Genomic DNA, 21,865 nt, shown 5'->3' with positions numbered 1-21,865 from the left:
TTGAGATTCACAACATGTCACACTTTTTCAAATGCAGTTCTTTCAATATCTCGATAACAACTTCGAATAATCTTACAATTTTGATAGATCAGATAGAACATTTTAGTTTTAGTTTTATTAGAGTTTTTACGGTGCTCGCAACCGTATGAGGTCATATGAGCGCCAGAGGGTGGATGTCAACAGAAAAGTCCATACATAGAAACGGGCTTACTCTGCTCACCTCACTAGCTTCAACAGCACAAAGTCTGCTTCGACTATAAAGGCAACCCGGAAATAGCGGATCACAAGAGAGTGACAAACATACAAAAGAAGTAGAGGTAAAAAGACAATAGTAAGGATTAGGAAAGAAAAAGTAGCAGTTCCCTGTTGCAGTTCAGGCACAGTTATGAGCATGACATTGATGAATCAGCCCATTTACAATTCTACTGTACATAAGAACATAACATCTCCCCCCCCCCCGGGAATGGCCTAAAGACACTTCAGCCAGGGGGGGGGGGGGGGGACTAGAACATTTGGTCTCTGACCTCATGCTCTTAGTAAGTAACTCAAAATGGCCAAAAATGTCAGATAAAACTTTGTAATTCTAAGGTAGTGAAATGCTGCAGCCAAGAGAACCTTGTGAGCTGCACACATCCATGAGTGGACATAAAGCTTTTTAAAAAGTTCAAAATATGGCAGACTCTTCACTGCCAAAATTGGTCTCCGAGGCCATAGTAGAAGCCACACACACTCTAGAGCGTTATTTCTCGCAGAATCTCAACCCCCCCCACCCCAAGTACTCTGAGAGAAGGTAACATTACTCACCGGCTGTGCTGCGCGTTGTCTGGCCTGGGCAACCTGGTTGCAACAGCCTGCATCCACACCTGGGCGTCGACTCAGGTCCACCACTGAGCTCTCTCTCAGCAGTTGTGGCCACGCTGGTGGTTGCTGCTTGACCGGTGAGCATGCGAAAGAATTGGTCAGCTCCTGAATCTCGTCCATGCCCACGTCTGCCTGGTTACCCCACGCTGGTTCTTCCTCCAGTCTCCTCTGACGATGTGCTGCAAAAAAATAAACATTGAATTTGAGGGATCAGATGTTGGTCCCAGCAGAGGCCTTGCTTCTGTATGGAGTCTAGAATTGTTAAAACGTGAGGTCTTGCAGATTAATAAACTTGACAGCCCTTGTTAACACATTACACCCTAACTCGCCCGCGATCACCGAGAATTTCTGTACGCGCTCCACCCTAACTCGCCCAGAACCGCCTGCGCTGACCTAGCATCTTTAGAAACGAAGTGTCGCCTTGTTGAGACTCTGGGGCCGAGATTTTGATTTGCATAGTTATAGTAAAAAGTTTCTTCTTTCGTTTGATACCGAAACAAAATTTTTCGGGCAAGTAGTTTTAGTATTAGAGCTGATCGAAGTGCGATCGAGTTACCGACACTTAAAAGGTGTCTCGACTTGTTGAAAAGCGACACAAGTGAGGTCAAAAAAGGAAATAATGATGGATTTGTGCAAAAACAAGCATATATCACAAATCAGATGACTCACATTTTGATGAAAACGTAGTAGCAAGAGATTGTGGCGAGTCAGATTGATCAGACGTAGAAAATCTAGAATTTAGATCTAGGGCTCGACCGCGAGGCCGAGAGTGAGAGTGATGGGTGGGACACCCCGACTGAACTAAAGTTAAAACATTTCCATACATTAAGTTATATTTTTCTGAAACTACATTTCATTTTTCTTATTAACTTTTATTTTTTCAGCATTTTGGGAATTTGTTTAGTATTTTTAAAATGTGTTTTCTAAACTTATATTCACGGGAGATGGGTTCCTTCCCCTTGCTTAGGATCTAGGAATGGACTTCCCGGCCAGGCCCTAAGGGTGTAATGTGTTGAGCTTGGATCTGCCCAGAAAACACTATAGGTGGAGGACGTGTGTGGTGGGTGGTTGGCGTGTGCTCTGGAGTGGTTTACTCCTTCTTTCCTATCAAATATCTGTGTTCTCATCTGTCCTCCTGTACTGTGTATTTCTTGTCACCTCTAATCTTCGGCATTTATATAACCTAACTGAGTCGCAAGAGCCATAAAACTCTTACCAAAACTAATACAAACATTGATTTTGAGGAATGGGAATTTGGTTTTGGCTTGAAAACTCTCCACTGGAGATGTGCGGAAAGCCCCCAAGTAACCAGACTGAAATCTCAGTTCTGTATGGAATCTAACATTGTCACAATGTGAGGTCTTGCAGATCAAAAGACTTCACAGCTGTTATCAAGCTAAGATCTGACAAGAGATCTCTACAGGCGGAGGAGGTGTATGGAGTCCCCACCCTACTCCAGATGAGATAAAATTGCACACACACAAATCTCTCTCGCTCTCTCTCTCTCTAAATATATATATATAAATACCTCTCTCTATATTCTCCCTCTCTCTCTCTCTCTAAATATATATATATAAATACCTCTCTCTATATACAATGCGGTAATGTGGCCTTGGCCTACAGATACTGTGTTTGCCTCTCATGCGAAAGGCACAGGGTTTGAACCTGGTCATGCCCAATTTTCTTTAATTTTTGCTCCTCTTCTAAAATCAGAAAAACAAACCCCCCCACCTCTCTTACTAAAGCTCCTTCTTCCTCCACACCCTTGATATTAAGGTATACCGGAAGCAAAGAAAAATCTCAGAGGTACCACGTGCACGTTGCACACATCAAAGACCCTTTGGAGGTTGAAAATTGTAAGAGAGTTGGCTTTCATGATCTACATTGTGTCAATAGAGACGGAAAACAATTACAAGCACAATTATCGTGGATCAGTATACTGGTCTTTTCTTTCCTACCTGAACCAGTCGATCTGTCAACCACGGCATCTTCAACAGGTGAAAGCAACTTCTTCTGCTTCCTGTCTATGTCCATGTAGCCACTGGCCTGCAAGTAAAAAAAAGAAAGGAAAATACATAAAAGACCCTGTGGCAGTCGCCAAATCAGTACCTCAGAATTACAGCCAAATAAAGTGAGCCGGAATCACTCAAAATAAAAAATGATTAAGGCATGAACTTACTCAGAAGGAGACTATAAGCAAGAATTTACCAGCAAATTGGTCAGTAATGTAAATCTGTTGAAAGTTTTGAAATTAGATTTGGCTTACCATAATACAGAGACACATGATCAAATAAACCGTCCTTTGACACCCCATACAACAAAATTGATGCCCTCTCACATGAGCAAGGGGCTCTCGTGGTCTAGAGGTTACAGTGCATGTCTCTATAGTTCAATAGGTCCTGGTTCTGAAACCTGACAGCGACGGAAAATTTTCTCTAAAATGTTCTCTTTTCACCCCCTTTCCTACTGTGTACCCGTGGTCTGTTGTCTACTTTTGTCTCCACTCCTTTAAGATCCCTCAGTGGTCCTAAAATTGATACAAATAGGCTTTGGCCGCTACCCGTGCAAAATTGAAAATTGCTACCAAAACTAAAAATCGTTAATGTGTCCTGCACGCTCAATACGACCATATGCAGTTGCGAGCGCCGTAAAACTTACCAAACCAAACAATCTCACCTGAGCCATAGAAAGGTCCTCCACCATAGGTTCACGGCGCAGCACTCCATTGCCTTTCCACAACATTCCCGGCTGGGGAACAACTTCGTGCTTGGCCACGACGCCCTCTGACCTTGGCGGTTGCTTCAGAACGACAATCTTCGGACGCAGCTCCTTGTTCTGACCTCTGCTGGACGGTCCCTGGACAACTGTCAGACCTGGTTGAGCAGGGTGCTGAGGAGAGGATTGATATAGAACTTTTGCCGCTGTTCTTCTACTTTAATCATTTTGTTATGAGTTTGTCTTTTAGTGCAAAGGCGCTTCTGAAAGATCGCTCTTCTGTAAACCTCGACTACCATTCTTCGCTTATCATATGGAAAAGAAAGAGGTGAAGTTCAAGCAGAAAATAGGAGATAATTTTTTTTTAGCTTTAGTAAGATTTTTTTCTGTGCTTGCAATACAAGAGAGAAATAAAAGATGAAAAGGAAGTAGCCTACAAATTTTTAAAAATGTTAAACAAGGGAGCAAAGTTTTAGAAAAAAAGAAAGAAAGAAAGAAAAAGAAGAGGATCAACATGAAAAATGAATCAGTTCTTCAATAGGCCCATATAGATTCACCAGTAGTGTTAATGGGGTTGGCCATATTCGCTAACTCAGGGCTCTGAGTGTTTTGCATAGCTGGAGCAGAAGTTCCATAGACAAATAGCAATCTTAGAATACAAAGTTCTACCTGATATTTTTGAGTAACTTAGACCATGAGGCCAGAAACCAAATTTTTTATCTGCTCTATGAAAAAGGCAAGATTATTTGCAGTCGTTATCAAAATACTTAAAGAACTGCATTCGGAAAAACTTGACATGTATAAAAACAACATTTTTTGCGTCAAATTTCTTAAAACTAGATGCTGAGTAGATGGAACTTTGTAAATCTGAAGTAGCAAAATACAATGAGAATTCACAAGTTACCGAGTGGCAGTTTATGTATGGTGAGCCAGCACATCAAAAGCCCTCATCTCGCAGAGAGAAGATAAGAACAATATTTATGCAGAAAGACTGAAAAATAATCAAACCACACGAGGGTAAACACCCCCTTCTTTAATAATCCAAGAAAAAAAAAATCCATCCCTGAAAACATATTAAAGTCCCTCATCAATGATTGTCTGGGAAAGGCTGGGAAAATCCATTGGGCGGACACCCATCAGAAACGTGTTATTATGGAGGCGAACCAAACAAACAACCAATTGACAGTGAGATTTTAGAAAAAGAAAATGCACATCGACACAATAATGGTTATTTGGTGCTGGGAAAAAGTAAAACAGACACAGACAGACAGAAACAACAGAAGAAAGTAAAGAGATAGGACCTACTGTGGCACCCTCCAACCATCCACAAAGATGGCGATGGATTGGACACTCTGAAGAAGCCAGTCCACAATGTGACAAGATTGCCTTAGATGGAACCCCCAGGGGGGAAGAGAAAGAGGGGAAGGCTGAGATCCACCTGAGCAAGATCTAGAGGCAGATCTCAGGACATATGTGGGACACAGAATGATGGCTAGAGATAGAGAAGATCGCCCAGAACAGAGACAGATGGCGAGTTCTTCTTGACTGGCAAAAGAGGTGAAATGAATGATGATGAATGAGTCAATGAATCAATCCCCCCATCTCCTGATACATACTGTGTTTGCAATGAAGCTAGCTGTGGACATGCAAACTCTCTTCACTTTCCTTGCAGGAGGCCTCTTGATACCCATTATATCTGGAGAAAAAAAAAGTAGAAGCTGGTACAAAACACACACAAAAAAAACCCAGTTCCTTTAACGGCAATCTCAGAATGACAAAGTTCTATCTGACATTGCTGGCTGTTTTGAGTTACTAAGGCCATGAGGTCAGAAACCAAATGTTCAGTCTGCTCTATCAAAACCACAAGATTATTCCGAGTCATTATCAAGATATTCAAAGAATTGCATAAGAAAAATCTTGACACATAATGAAAGTTTTGACGCCAAATATCTGAAAAATAGGTAATGAGCAGATAAAACCTTGTAATTCTCAGCTAACGTAATGCCTATATCATCGGCCAGCTGTTCAAATGTACAAAGCCCAACATTTTTTTGAAATTTTTTTCATTGCAGTTTTTACATCTGCAGTATTGGTTGCAATTCTAAAATGTTGAAAAAATGCCAGTTCTCCACAAAAATGTTATTTTGCTTTTTAGGATATGCACTGTTGAATTGTATGCTGTGAAAAAGTATCTGCCCTGTCACTCATCACATAATACATTTTATGTCCATTTTAAAATACTTTTTTTCCAGTGGATTTGACTGAAAAAAGTTGATCAAACGCACACATGATGCAGTTTCCAAGGATTCTCAAGCTTTGGAACTCACCAAACTTTTGTGGCTATTTTCTCACTAATTTTAGCTCGGACCCGAGGCAACCCCCACCTCCTTCAATCACAAATATCTCAACGTTTATTCAAAATAGACGGATATATTCTAAAATAAAAAGGCAAGGCAAAGCAAACAAACACGCTGTGAAATTATACCAAAAACCCCAAATGCTCAAATACTGACGAGAGCTTGATTCAACCGCGTCATGAGTTTGTTTTTTTTTTAGTTATTTTTTTTAAAAACAGGACAGGTACCATCCACTAGAAATACTAAAGGCTAATTAAAGCCGTATCACCCTCTGTAGTATCTGCCCCGCTTTGTACTTGAGCACAAGCCCGAAAGGTTTTGGAACAGATACCACACTCTGCACCATAACACGTATTGCAACTTGATTTTGTTTGTTTGTTTGAGCATATAGAAGCACAATGACACTATAATGGTCATTTAGCGCTGTGGAAAAAGTAAGACAGACAGACAGAAACAACAGAAGGGAAAGTAAAGAAGTAGGACCTATCAGTGGCGCCCTCCAACCACCCACTTATTATAACTTGACAAACTTCAAAAAGAGAGAGAGAGAGAGAGAGAGAGAGAGAGAGAGAGAGAGAGAGAGAGAGAGGGGGAGGGAGAGGGAGAGGGAGAGGGAGAGGGAGAGGGAGAGGGAGAGAGAGAGAGAGAGAGAGAGAGAGAGAGAGAGAGAGAGAGAGAGAGAGAGAGAGAGAGAGAGAACTATCTTACCCTCCAGCTGCCCCAGTGCTTCTTCTGCACTGAGCCTCAGGTCTTCCTCAAGCTCCAGCAGTCCTGCCAGTAGAGGTTCCACTTCTGGGCATTCTGGGTACTCAAGGAACTCCCTTGGCAGCACATCCTTGAACTCCCCAATCTGTGAATGAAATCAACAAAAATGTGCATAGTAGAAAAAAAAGGAAAGAAAAACAAAAAATACATACATAGAAAAAAAGGGAAAGAAAAACATCAAATACATTCATAGTAGAAAAAAAGTTTTAAAAAAACAACAACAAAAAAAACAATGATAATTTTCTTCTTCATCTTCTTAGCTTTTCCAGCAGTAGAATATTACCTCTCAGACCTTTCTGCAATAAAATACTCTTGTCTCTTGCCATTCTTGCCTGATTTGTTTCGGTACCAAGCCAGGTTTTTATGTCCTGTTCCCATTTTCTGTTTGGCCTCCTCTTCAACCTTTGCGTCCAGTATATTTTGCAGTAGTTCAGTTTCATTACATTATGGAGGAGTGTTGGTATTTTTCAAAACTTATTCTTCTTTGCACTTCTTCATTTTTTTTTTCTCTTTGGTTTTTAGTACGAGTTTTATGGCACTTACAACACAACAAGGTCATTTAACTGTTTCGCAATTACAGCGCCCGAATGCGCCCGCGCCGGTGACCCCCCCGCTCACTCCTATAGCGCCCGAATGCGCCCGCCATGGGGGTGTTTGTTCCATTGTCACAGGAGGCTTCTACTTTTACTATCAATGAAAAATATCACTTAGCTATCTTCATAGAGGAAGAGTTCCGGTTTACTATGGTGTTTTTCTTGTTTCTCTAGCACAAAGAGTCACTTTTTGAGCGGGAAAAAAGTCGGAGCTTGTTTTCAGTTGTAAACACGCCACTTTCCACTCAGCTCTGGACGAAGTTTTGAGCTTGTTTCGCGAGACCACTGGCACTATTTACGATGGTGATCTTTATGGACTGGATGTTTAATACCTCAGGGGCTGCAGGTATTCAGAATGCTGCTTCAAATGACGGCGAATCTGACGTAGACTTAGATATTCTGATTGAGAACGATGACAATGATGGAGAGGAAGAGGAGACTGAGAATGTCAACGCAAGCGGCGATACAACAAACACGGGCAACAACACCACACAAGACTCTGATGACTGAATACCACTGCCTCCAACTTTTCCAGCTAAACCAGTCAAAGTGAAGCCATATGTAGACGCTGACATTCAGCATGACCTGTCTTTCGATGCCCCACCTCATGATTTTTTTTCTTTGTTTTTCATTTTACATTAGACGACAGAAAGCAGTGTATTTCATTTTTATTTTCATTACAAAAATTCACAGGTAAAATAACTTCCCAAATAATTTTAGTAATACATGTGTTCTGTTCTTTCCGCAGCGTCAAAGAACACTACGTTCCTGGCAAGTGCGTCAGCATTGATGAGGCGATGATTGGGTTCGGCGGTCGACTGCACATGAAGTAGTATATATGCAAGGAAAACCCACCCCGTGGGGAATAAAGGTGTGGTGTATTGCAGATCCAGAGACCGGGTACATGTTGGATTTCATTGTGTACACCGGCAAATCAAAGCAGCTAGTCGCTCACGGTCTTGGCCATCACGTGGTCATGACGACCGGCCCCCGATTCCTGGATAAATACTGTCACTTTTTAAATGACAATTTTTTCTCCAAAGTGCAACTAGCTGAGGACCTTCTGCGCAGCACATACTCGTGCAGCACCATCCAAACCAACAGAATGGGTTGGCCTGCACCTCTAAAAGATAGTGCGACGTAGGGCATGCAGAAGGACAAGGAGAACCTGAAAATGATGACGAAAGGGGACAATCTTGTCGCCACAGTGTGGGTTGATGAGCGTAAAGTGAGTGTGCTGTCCACTAATGTCACTCCAGGTGTCAGCATGGTGATGCGTGGTGCAAGAACGGACCTGAGCCCATGATGAAGCCAGATGCCATCTCTTTTTACTACAGATACATGTTCGGGGAGGATCTTTCTGATCAGCTGCGGCCTTATTACGCTGTTGGCCGCAAGAATGTGAAGTAGTGGAGGTATGTGCTCTGGTTCGTTGTGCAGATGTCCCTGGTCAACGCGTCAATACTAAACAAAGCTGCCAACCGTCCCTCGCCTGGAAATCAGCGCCCGTTCAGTCAACTTCGCTTCCGCCTGGCTATCGCATCGTCGCTTGTCGCCGGCAACATCAGCAAGAGGAAAAGAACCACTCATGCTGGTCCCTCAACAGCTGGACTTGCATCGACGCTGAGCTCCGACCATGAGATCTCCAGGATGCATGGCCGCAAAGCTGCCTGCTACGAGTGCGGCAGAAACAAAGTGAAAACACTCAAAGGTCGTACACCTGAAACGTGTTATGGGTGCCTTATTTGCAAAATTCGGTTGTGTAAAGGGATGTGCTTTGCAAGTTTTCACCAGAGGCTTGCTAAGCTTCAATCTTAGTGAATGTGTTGCATTTCTCTTATATGGATTACCTTTGTCAGTGGCAGAAACTTGGTGAATTGAAAAAATACATGCCTCAATGTCCACTCAACAAGCTCTGGTTTTATTTTCTTTCTTTGCTCTCACTTAATTATTTTTGTATACTATTTTCAATTTTCCTTCTGAGACTGTCCTTGTTTTTGTTGTGGTTTGTTTTTGTGATTTTATATGATTTTTTTTACAACCATACCCTTCTTTCCTACAAGGAGTACTCTCGGTATCCAAGACACACATCTCAGAAAGACCTCTCATATCATTTCAAACTCTTCCGTTCCACTTACAATTTTGCCTTGGTAATTTAGCCCATTCATTTTCCTTTTAGCCAATTCATTTTCCTTTCAGAAAATACTATTTTCATCATTTAACGTTGTGTGTGTGATTTTATACAATATTTTTTAGTAAGGTACCCATTCAATTTTTGCGGAGTTATTTCCCTTCTCTTAAGGATGGGGGGCCACAGCTGGCCAAGCCTACTAAGTGCGAAAGGGTTAAGTGCTGGAGATTAGAGGTGTTGCAAGAGAGTAACAAACACAAAAAAGGAGAGAGATCATGATGATAGAAGTTTGATAGGAAAGACAGAGCAAACCACACCAGAGATCTGTCAACCATCCGCCTGGATATTCTAAGCATTCTCCTGTAACATTTCATTTCATTAGGCCCTTATGTTCTGTTTGCGAAATGGTCATTCAATACTGGGGAAAAAAGCAAGATACAGAAGCAACAGAGGGAAAATATAGAAACTGGATCAACCAGTAATGCCCTTCACCAACCACCCGCTAACACAATACCTTACCCATAAATTACTGCTGATAAATCGCAACACAAGCACAATATCTTACCACATATTACATAGACAACTTACAACATACACACATACCTTACCCACAATTTACGGCGGACAAACAGCAACATACACACATACTTTACCCACAAATTACTTTGGACAAATCTCAACATGGGCACAATACCTTACCTACAAATTACTTGGGACAAATCACAACACACGCGCATACCTAACCCACTTTAAACATACACACATACCTTACACACTAATCACAACGTACGCACATACCTTACCAACTAATCACAACATACGCACACACTTAACCCACTAATCACAACATACGCACATATTTAACCCACTAATCACAACATACGCACATACTTAACCCACTAATCACAACATACACACATACCGTCTTGAGCACTTGCATCCTTTGGTCGATCGAGATATCCGAAGGATACATGTCTCTTCCCGTCAGATACTTGATCATTGGGGGCACTCCCCACCGAATGAATGACATGATCATGCCAACGGCGTAGACGTCATCTTTGGTGTTGAGGCGCCGAAGTTTGCTGGGTTTCTGCTGAGCCCTGATGCTCTGTTTGAGAACAAACGAGAGGAATTTCCACTTTGATTTTTATTTTGAATGTGTCAGTGTGCTAGGTGTAGTATGAGTTGTGCAGCACTTGCAACACATATAGGTCATGTAGGTGGCGAAGACTGGAGGTGTTACAAGAGAATTAAACACGCAAAGAAAACAAGAGTAAACATGGGAAGGAACGAAACTACAACTAGATTGAGTGACAAAGAAGAAAAAGAAGATGAAAAAAAAAAAAAAAGGAATAGCAAAAAAATACGACACACCAATGACATCGTCCAATCACAGGAAAAGAACATGGCGAAGACAATACATCAATTAGTTTCGTTTTAGTAAGAGTTCTACGGCACTTGCAACACAAAATAAATAGGTCATATATATGTGCCAAAGATTAGAAGAGTTACTAAAGACTGCAACACAGAGAAAAGGAGGGCAGACACGGATGATAGATGTTTGATTGGAAAGAAGGAGAAGATGAGCACCTACCAACCACCCATGACGTTACATCAAAAACCACGTGTACACAAGTCCTCTAAACCATCTACAGCGCCCGCAGCTTCTTCACTTTTTGCCTGGGATTACTTTTTAATACCACCTCGGCAGACTTGCTCTTCTTTGCCAGTCAACTGCAGGGGTGTTTCAAATGTGCAAAGTGAAACACAGGATCCAGTTCAGTTAATTTAGTTTGAGCAAGAGTTTTACGGCACTTGCAACGCAATAAGGTCATATAACTGCTGAAGATTAGAGGTGTTACAAGAGACTAACAAACACATAAATAAAAGAAGGTGGGTAAATAAGAACAATAGATGTTCGATAGGAAAGAAGGAGCAAACCACATCAGAGCACCCGCCAACAACCCATGGGCCCAGTTGAACCAGTAAAGAAGGGGCAAGGAAGGAAAGACGACCGACCGGGCGCTTGATCTCACCCGCCTGACCTAGAATGAGGGGGGGGGGGGGGGTGATAAAACCTCAGACCAACCAAAATCATGGCAACACTCACCATCCAGGCTCTGTAGTACATGGCGTTGAATGACGGAGGCAGATACTCGCCGGTGATCCCGTTGAAGGACATGGGGTCCTGAAGACTCTTGCTTGAGCCAAAGTCGATCAGCGTCGCCACAAACCGTCCCAGCTCCTCACACCATTTCAAGCACACATTTTCAGCTGGGTGCAAAAAATGGGAGAAAAAAGTTTAGAAGCCATTCTTGTTTTAGTAAGCGTTTTACTGCACTTGCAACACCATGAGGTCATATAAGAGCTGAAGATTTAGATGTTACAAAAGAGAAACAAACACCCCCCCCCCCCCCCCCCCCCAAAAAAAGGAAGAGAGATCAGAACAATAGATGTTTGATAGGGAAGAAGGAACAAACCACACCAGAGCACACGCCAACCACCCACGAAGCAAAAGTTTAGAAGCTAAGAAGTAGGAAACCAGTAGAATTAGCCACAAAACAACCCTCTCCAGGGTACCGTCTCAAGAACACACTTTCAGTTGCATAGACAAATTTGAAGCATGCTGACAAAATGAGTTACTTCTCGGATTTAAGCCCTATGGAAATCGGTACATCACGCTTATAGGTGAAGCTTTTTTAACAATTTATAACACGGCGCACCGGCAGTGGAATTTTAGTTGCTGCAGGGAGTTCCCCGCCAGGCGCCTTATCACGTCGGGGCCACGGGGGTCAGCTCCATGTCGCCGCTCTGTCTGGGCCGACTTGATTTTTGGTACTTTTCAACGTACAATTATAGGTTTATCGTTGTATTTATGGTAATTCTCATTTAGTGCACCCAAAGCATGCATTTATGCTCTTGAGACTCAAAAATGAACGGGTGTTGTAACTTGTCTGGTTATTTCGTTAGACACGCTGAAGTCGGCAATGCTAAATTGTAATTTTTTTTTGACAAGCGTGAATGAGAAAAAATCAATTTAAAAAAAAGGCCTTGTCAAAATCTGTCGAAATTTGGGAACATGAACGACATAGCATTGGTGCAGATACTCAGAAAAGATGGTAACTGCGCATATAATAGAAAGCTGTAATTTTGCAACTTTATCCATCGGGCACACAATTCGCTATGAAGTAATTCCTCCAAATTCAACTTTATGTGTCTAATATAATCGTGAATATTCGCACATTTTCTCGAAAAATGATTAAAGTTACCATGAAGTTTGTCTATGAAAAGTGCAAATCGATTTTAGTGCCAGAATATACATCTTCAATGTAATACACGAACATTATCTGTTACACTCCAGAAATTCCTTACTTTTCTTAAAACGCTACGTCTAGGTCTTATAAGTTGACTAATAGGGATGACTTCTCGTAATTGGGTTATAGGAATAATTTCTAGCTTTCCAGGGACACTGAATCAGCACCAGATTTTTCCAGCTTTATTTTTCCTTTCTATGACCATTTTCAATAAGTGACAATGTGACTGATTTCTTTACATTCATTATTGTGTCCGCGCATATTTCCGACACAAAAACTAAGAATGAATGTGTTAGCTGTCATTATTTTTATTCCACACAAGAAGTTTACCTCTACCCATGTATTTACACGGTTTTGTGGGTTTTTAAAAAATCGCTTATATCTTTTTAGTTGTATGCAGGCTGCCACAGACACAGCATGATTCATGAACAACCACAGGGTAACTTTCTCTTGTTTAATAGTAAAATAAGAGCTGACGCAGATTGTTTTTAGTTAAAAAATGCAGATGTGCATCTTTCTTCTCTTATAACTTGACTATTACTACTCGCGCAGATTTAAGATTTCTCATGGTAAAAGACATGATATTCGTAATCAGTTTAACACAGATTTTGGAGAGATCTGTCGTGCCTCTTTTAAATTAACAATCATTTATTCATAAGTTTGTCACTAAAATAGGACAAATTGGGTACTCTACAAACACTTGTCTAGAACAAAAACTAAGGCACAGAAATTAACCATTTTAATGCAGAATAAATCTCAAGACATTGAGCTTTTAGTACATCCGCGTAATGGTTTGCTGTGTGGGATGGGGATGAAGTCATATCGTTTTAAACATCGTCAAAAATGCGAACTTCCTAACCAACACCGGCAAAGTCGCTTCAGGGTTCATTAACCCCCTGACCCCGAGCCGGGGAGCTCCGGCAGGCTGCTGAGTCACGCTAACTAAAAGTAACAGAATCGGGCGAAAAGTGACGCCGTGATAAATATGAAATAATAAAAGGGATTACTTTAAGAATATTCAAACAATAGAAAATCTACAAATTTTACCCGTAAGTCGATTTTTGGCCAATGTCTCCATTTGTGGATCGTGAGAAGTAACTCATTTTGTCAGCACGCCTCACAAACGAAAGAGTCATGAGAGAATTTAATTCACAGCGTAGTATGCTTTCTAAGATCATCAGCAAAAGAAGACTCAAATACCTTCGTCATGCAAACAGAAATATAAAAGTAGATGAGATGACAACTGTAAAAACAGAAGCAAAACAGATGCAAAGAGAAGTACAGGTAAGACTTCTTTTAGTTTTAGTAGAGGTTTTACTGTGCTCGCAAATGCACAAGGTCATATGAGCGCCAGAAGATTTAGAGGTGTTACAAGAGAGTAACAAACATAAAAAAGAAGGAGAGACAAGGACAATAGATGTTTGATAGGAAAGAAGCAGCAAACCACACCAGAGCACCCACCAACCACTCACGGTAAGACTTCCTATACAATAATAAATGGCATTTATATAGCGCTCAACCCTGATTAAAGCACCAGCTCTGAGCACTTTACAATACAATACAACAGTAACATAAAACATTGTGATATGACCAAAAGAAAATAACTCCAAATATTCATCTTATTAATTTAAAAACAGAAATGACTTCAGCTGACATTTGAATGAATCGAAGGATTTTAACTCTTTTAAAGTACTAGGCAAAGCACTCCAGATCTTGGGCCTTGATATTCAAATGCCCTTTCACCCACTGTCTTAAGTTTCATAGATGGTAAAAGAAATTTCTTTTTGTCAGCTGTTAAACTGTGAGTTGAAATAGCAAAACTCCGACAGTAGTCTACAACTTTTAAGAAACAAAACATCAAATCAGAGACAGGAGAAAGTTTCAAGATAGGATGTGCACTACATTAATGCACTCTGCTATTATTTATCAAAGTACTCTTCAGTAACAAAAAAACCCAAACAAAACCTCTTTTAAAATCACCTTTTATGTCACAGTGCGTGATCCCAGAGCGAGCAAGAAGGCAAATGGCCTGCAGCAGATCCCGAGTAAGGGGACATAATTGCTCCGGGCGGGTCAAAATATCCCGCTGATGTGGATCCTCACACGAACGTTTCAGGTTGCGACCTGGAATGACCATCAAACAACAACTTTTACAACAGCAGAAGTGTGTGTGTGTGTGTTTGTCTGTGTGCCTGCGTGAGTGTGAGTGCATGTGATCATTGATGTCTGTGTTTGTGCGTTTGTGTGTGTGCATATGTGTGTGTGCATGTGTGTGTGTGGTGAAATCAGGCGCTCGTCAAAATACTGAATCAAAGAAACCGCCATTTTTCCTTTTTCATTTGTACCACTTTTGATGAAAAAAGAAAAATACCTTAATATCTTCAATAGAAGTCAAAGACTTTTGCAGTTGAAGAAAGTAGGGGCCATCTGGTGTCAGACGTTAAATTAGCAAGAAAATCTAACCGAATACAAATTGTCCAGATTTCATTATTTTGACGAGTACATGATTTTACCACGATGCCACAAACGTGAGGCATCGTGGTGAAATCAGGCGCTCGTCAAAATAATGAAACTGAAGAAACTTGCATTTTTCTGTTTCATATATGCAACAAAACAACTGCTGACATACTCTAAACAGCTAAAAACAACTTATAATGTACTGTCTTGGGGATATTTGACCTGTCAACTGAAAAAACTTCACCTGATAAAAACCTATTTGTCATGTAATTTTTTTTTCACGAAGACATACCTAATCTGTCTTACCAAGAACAAACAAACAAAAAAGCATGGGAGAATGTCTTTTCAAGAAAAAGTAAATATAATCGGACAAAAATCCTCATGCGACAAACTGTTCCGACCTTTTTTCAAAACCACTAGACCTGCACGTGAACCTCCACCAGATTGTATGAATATTTTGCGCACACCACACAACCCCAACCCCCCCCCCCCTCCATCCCTATAAGAGCTTTTGTGGGTATCCTAAATGGAAGGACTTCCATAACGAGCGACCACCCCAACAAACACAATAAAGAAGAGACCTCTAACCCTACCCATCTACCCCTACCCATCTTAAAAGTTAATAAAAGTAGCCCTTTATTCTACTTTGACTCATAGTGGTCGCTTGTTATGGAAGTCCTCCCTCTCAAAATAGCAGCACTTGTAGAGGTAGATGATGGGGGCATCAGCCCCCCAAACAGAACCTGCAACGGCCCTTCAGAAATGTTTTTAAAAAGCCAGCAAAGGGCAAAGGTCCAAAACGACACACTCCAGAACAAACAAGTATCATTTTATAAAGGCCTAGATCTAGACCTACATTGCTATAACAGGGTTCGATACAATAACACAATAGAAGTAGAATATGAATCCCCCCATATAAATGTTATATATTATTATATAGTAATCTAAATAGATCTAGATCTAAATCTAGATGAAGAACAAATGAATAAGAAAAGACCTTTGTGGCCTTTCTTTCACTAGAACGAAATCCGCGTCCGAACAAAGTACAAAGGGACTCAGCTGAGTCTGATCATTTACGCACCTGGTGAAATGCTCTTTTACCAACATTAACATTACAGCACCAACTATAAATGGGTTTGACACCATAGCATTGGAATATGAATCCTCCACGGAGGTAGGTCTATAATGATCTAAATCTATATAAATCTAGATCTAGTAGAACATGTGAGTAGCCTGGGCCTTGAATGAATCCACATCCGAACAATCGGTCAACAGACTAAATTCAAAATGGCCGCTCGAGCACAAAACTGAAAGTAGATCTAATTTAGCTCGTCGTCTTTTTTCGTATTCGTATTTCTACTCAGGTCTCGACAATTATGTCGGAAACGCCGACATCGGCACGAAAATGAAGGTACCGACTAGGTCGAGCGGAGAAAAAGGGGGCGCTAGCAATCGGCCAGGCCTCGCACTTTGCACATAGACTAATACAGGTGGGCCTAACGATAGCATCAGCCGCGTCGCGGGTCACGTCGCGATGGTCGGATTTCAGACGATTGTCGGCAAACATGCAAGTCTAAACCACATTTACCTTGCTAAAATGGAAAAATAAAATGTTTTACCTGCATTCTGAAACTAAAAAAATGTACTAAATTCCCCGAGTAGAAGAGAACAAGTCACGATCTTTCACCTGTGAACACAACACATCCCACTGAATTCCTGCGTAAATAGGATCCGCAAGGATACCCCATCCGACAGCCCGTTGTGTGACTGCCAGAATGAAACAGTATCACACAAACTCTTTACCTGCCCTGCACTTTGCAACCTGTGTAGCACCTACCTATCTGTCTCCCAAGACATCGGAAATACTCTATACAGCGGCAAAACACAGCTGATAAAAACCTGTAAATTCTTTGCCATATCGATAGGCCAAAGGGCTAGAACTCAAATGGCCGCTGGATTGGAAAAGTAAAGTAAGTAAGTACCTGCATTCTGCAGCACCAAATAAGCATTCACGTCATCGTACCCCAGCGCTACTACTTTTTGGATATTTGGTGACTGGAAGTTCAGTGGCACTTCTAGTTCGTTGATGGCGACTGTTCCCTTGATCTAAAAAAAAAAAGAAAAAAAAGAAAAAGGAGGGAAACACATGAGATTGAAAAAGTTTGGATTTTATTAGTTTTGGTAAAGAGTTTAACGGCAACTGTAACACAAATATGTCATATAAGTGACGAAGATTAGAGGTGTTACTAGAGTGTAAAATACAAAGAAAAGAGGGAGGAGAGATAAAGGCGACAGCTACCATTTTGGCACAATTCAACCAAATTTTCAACTAAATTTGACAGTGACCTTCAAAATCTAACGCATTTGTTTTTCAATGTTTTTCAACGCCATAAGCCGAATAAGTCGTAAATGCCAGAAGGGTAGCTTTTGACTCCCGCCTCCACAGAGCAATATCTGGCTGTCTCCGACTCAGTTTGATTGAATCCAATAGGCAGTATGCACTGCTCGGTATAAAATATCAAGCGTTCATATAAGATTCGTTCATTATAAGATTTGTTCAGTCTATCTGGACAGGGGTCAACCAACACCCACTCTTGGTTACCAAGAGAAACTTTAAGCTCTTGGGTAACGAACATAAATGTCCCACTTGTACCCAGCCAGGGACAGCAAAAGATCTTGTCAGGTCTGCCGGGGTAATAATATCATAGACTGTAAAGCACACAGAGCTTGCTATAGAATGGGAATTTGCGCTATGCAATTGCTATCTATTACTACTACTGTAGACCATGGATTGCACTGCTAAGTAAAAAAGAAGAAGGGGGGAAAAAACTTCAACACAATAAGAGACAAAACAAAGAAATAAACACTTGTCTCTTACCTTCTTCACCATTAACTTCTCTTTGGTTTCTTTGTCCTGGAAAGGAACAACCTGGCCGAAGGAACCTTTGTCGCTGTTCTCAAACATATTCTCCAAATTACATTCGGGCCCAAATCCTGAAAACATCTGTACCAGACCAAAACAAAATTTTTAAAAAAATAAATAAATCATTGCAAGCAAGGACTTCAACACATGATAACACTGCCAAATTTTTAAAAACCAAAATGTTTAACTTCTTTTAAAACAACAGGGAGATGCATGCTTTCACACCCCCACCCCCCTCCCCACTATAATCATTCATTATACTATCATCTATTCTAAAAATAAAGTGCCATTCAACACAAAGCCTTATTTTTTCTCTTCAAGTAATACTTCCCCAACTGTATGTATTTGTATAGTCTTCATAGTAAAAGTTCGATAAAAACAATTATTGTTCTGTAATAAGTAACCCAAATGATGATAATGTCTGACATGTCATTATTTTTCCAAAAGGAATTTTAATTTACTTGGCCTACTGTGTGACGACAGGTAAAAAAAAAAGAAAAAAAAAAAAGAAGCAAAACGGAAGTACCATAAATGTGAAAATGAATAAAGATTCAAATATGAATCTGAAGTTTGGAACATGATATAAGATAAAACATGAATCTTCACTGCATTGGGGCGCCATTTTATTTCTTCATTGAGAAAAGTGTCTAAAAAGTGATTCCACGAGAGCCTGGATCAAGCTCAAGATTGACACTGTCAGTTATTTCGTTTGGTTCAGTTTTAGTAAGAATTTGCAACACAAATAGGTCATATAAGTGTCTAAGATTGGAGGAGTCACAAGAAAGTAACACACAATGAAAAGAAGGATGAGAGGTAAAGACAATACATGTTTGATAGGAAATAAAGAGGCAAACCGCACCAGAGCACCCGACAATCACCCACTGCTCAAGATTGACCATCATCATTTATTTTTTGTTCTACACAAATAGACAGGATTTGCAACACGTTAGACATGTAAGTACAAGTCTCATTTACTTTTTTAAAACCCACTCTAAGTTCACAATCAAATGACAATAACTGACGAGGAAAATATAGTTATTTGCAGCATGATCATCGTCACAATTCCTCAGAACAGGACACCAGCAAATACAGATAAGTAACAGACAAAGTGCCGCCCCCCCCCCCCCCCCCCCCCCCCCCCGCAGAATGCCCACCAACCACTTGAGCGAGAAAAATCAAATACACATGTTTCATGCCCCCATCTACACGATTTAGATCATTTAGGAGGCAGGCTTCCACTACGGCTGTCTAAGCCCATCCGGGATGAGGGGATACAAGGTCCCAGCAAAAACACCCGAGATACTCAATAAAATCCCTCCCTCCTTCCCCCCGGAATCGAACTCATGTCTTCTGCAAGTTAAAGCAGAGTGCCTGACCATTACGACAAAGAGAGTACACCATCCAGGTCTTAGTTTTGGTGAGAGTTTAACCGCATTTGTAACACAATAAGGTCATATAAGTGCCGAAGATACGAAGTGTTATAGGAGAATAACAAACACAAAAAAGGAGGAGAGATATGGACAGCAGATGTTTCATAGGAAAGATGGAGCAAACCATACCAGAGCACCCACCAACCACCCACTAGTAAGTTTGTTTTTTTGTATAGTAGAGGGTTTTACGGCGCTCGCAACTGCATAAGGTCATATGAACGCCAAGAGGTGGGTGTCAACAGGGAAGTCTTTACAGGGAATCAGACTTATTCTGCTCACGTCTCTAGCTTCAACAGCACAAGGTCTGCTTCAACTATCAAGGCACCCCGGAAATAGCAGATCACAAGAGAGTGACAAACATACAAAAAAATAGAGGGAAAATGACAATAGTAAGGATTTGGAAAGAAAAGGCAGCAGTTCCCTGTTGTAGATCAGGCACAGTTATGAGCATGACATGAATCAGCCCATTTACAATTCTACTGTGCTTGAACAAGAAATGTCCCCCCTTTGGGGATGGCCAAGAGACACTACAGTAAGTGGCACTGTCCCGGGGGGTACTAGTAAGTGTCACAACACTTGCAACACAATTAGGTCATATAAGTACCTGAGATTACAGGTGTTACTTACGAGTTAACACAAGATAAACAAAAAACAAAAAAAGCAACAAAGGACTCGAGAGATGAGGACCATAGATGATTGATAAGAAAGAAGGATCAAAACACACCAAAGTGCTCGCCAACCACCCATACAAAACTGTCAAATATAATTATAGAAATTATTACCGTATCGTCATATATGATGCATTTAGGACTGGCCAGCGGCCGCAGGCTGAAGTTGTCTCCCAAAGCATCCAAGGTGATTTGTTGTTTTTTCATGGCCTGTTCTTTCCTTTCAACATTGGTGTTGATCTCTTCCACCAACTTGCGAGTCTGCTTTGCCTGCTCCGATTTTCTGTTTAAAAAAAAAACCCAGTAGGTTGTAGCGACTGCATACATGCCTGGCTTACACATACACAAACACACAATGACATTGTGCCAACGCCGGGGAGTGAGTCATCGCTCACTGTTGTAATTTAAGTGTGTTGTCTTTTTCATTCTACGCCTTCATTACAATTTTGTCCTACGTTGAAGAAGGTTGTGTTAGTGTCATTTCCTTCACTCTACAAGAGCTCATTATATAAACACCATCACATTCAGCATATCATCACAATCAAACGCAATACACTTAAGTCCAAATTTTGAGAACTTTTGATTTTTACACCTACCCAAAGATTTATCAAAGAAGCTCCTTTCAACATTACCAAAATGCAGTTTGATGCTTTGGTCAAGGCTTACAATTTTCTGGCTTTTCATGATTCCTGAACAAAACACAAGAACTAGTTTTTGCCTCTTGTGTAAAAAGTACTGAACAGATTGCTTGCAATACCGATGATATATTGGTGGGGTGCTAATTTCCAGATGGGTCTGATGTTCTACACAATGAAATAGTGAGAAGGAAGTTACTTCAAAATTCACTACTCCACTCACGATATAAACATTTTCAAATTGTCCTTCCCACATCATTATAATTTGTCACTGTTCTGTGCCATTTTCAACTATCTTACTTAATGTTGGATGAAGCAAAAGCAGAGGGGAAAGACCGGCTGATCAAGTCAGCAGATCTGTCAGAAATGTGAAAATGAACAAAGTTTCCAATCTGAGTCAAAGTTAGGAAAATGCTCCAAAAGTATACACTAATATCTTTAAAAAACAGGATGTAAAAAAAACAAATTTCCTAATGAATTTGTAAATAGAATGAAAAAGCCCCCCCCCCCCCCCCCCCATGAAAAATTCTACTACCCGGACACAGAGAGTGCAGTTGATCAGCTTAACGAAGATTTGGGCAATACAGCGTTTTGTATTAGTAAGGTATTATGGCGCTCGCAACTGCATAAGGTCATTTGAGCACAAAAGGGTGGATGTCATCAGAAAGGTCCAAAAGGGGAATCAGCAGGGCTTCCTAAATCAAAGTTCCCATTTCAGGTAGATTCAGAGTCATTTTCAGATAGTTTGGCCCAAAATCAGGTAGTACAAAGATAAAGAAGAAAAGAAAAAGATGATCGTTGCCAAATCGAACGCGCTTGCTTTCTGTGATATTGGGTAATTATATTTTGAAAACTTGTTTGTGCATGCACATGTGTGTTTTGTACGTGTGTGTGTGTTCACGTGTGCATGCTCTCGCGCGTGTTCATATATATGAGGAGAGGGGAAGGGAGTGTTTGGGTGTGCACCATACAATTTATTCCCGAGAGTTGCCATAAATATCTGACAAGTTACGGAG

At 40.8% G+C, this 21,865-nt stretch overlaps 1 protein-coding gene across 1 annotated transcript in view; it reads right to left on the bottom strand.

The window, feature by feature from the left end:
- LOC101862792 overlaps positions 1-21,865 on the bottom strand; it is a 42,799-nt gene that overhangs the window by 6,996 nt on the left and 13,938 nt on the right. Inside the window, exons 5-15 of the mRNA XM_005096989.3 lie at positions 20,329-20,497; positions 18,072-18,197; positions 17,176-17,299; positions 14,717-14,860; positions 11,533-11,696; positions 10,345-10,530; positions 6,642-6,783; positions 5,193-5,272; positions 3,538-3,750; positions 2,820-2,907; positions 805-1,040 (exon numbers count right to left, since the gene is read on the bottom strand). Coding sequence (XP_005097046.1) covers positions 805-1,040; positions 2,820-2,907; positions 3,538-3,750; positions 5,193-5,272; positions 6,642-6,783; positions 10,345-10,530; positions 11,533-11,696; positions 14,717-14,860; positions 17,176-17,299; positions 18,072-18,197; positions 20,329-20,497 — 1,672 coding nt within the window. The remainder of the gene's footprint in view (positions 1-804; positions 1,041-2,819; positions 2,908-3,537; positions 3,751-5,192; positions 5,273-6,641; positions 6,784-10,344; positions 10,531-11,532; positions 11,697-14,716; positions 14,861-17,175; positions 17,300-18,071; positions 18,198-20,328; positions 20,498-21,865) is intronic.

This window comes from Aplysia californica, unplaced genomic scaffold, assembly GCF_000002075.1.
Source record: "Aplysia californica isolate F4 #8 unplaced genomic scaffold, AplCal3.0 scaffold00144, whole genome shotgun sequence".
NCBI lineage: Eukaryota > Metazoa > Mollusca > Gastropoda > Aplysiida > Aplysiidae > Aplysia > Aplysia californica.
Note: the sequence above shows the minus strand (reverse complement) of the source record. Positions and strands in the feature narration are given on the sequence as shown.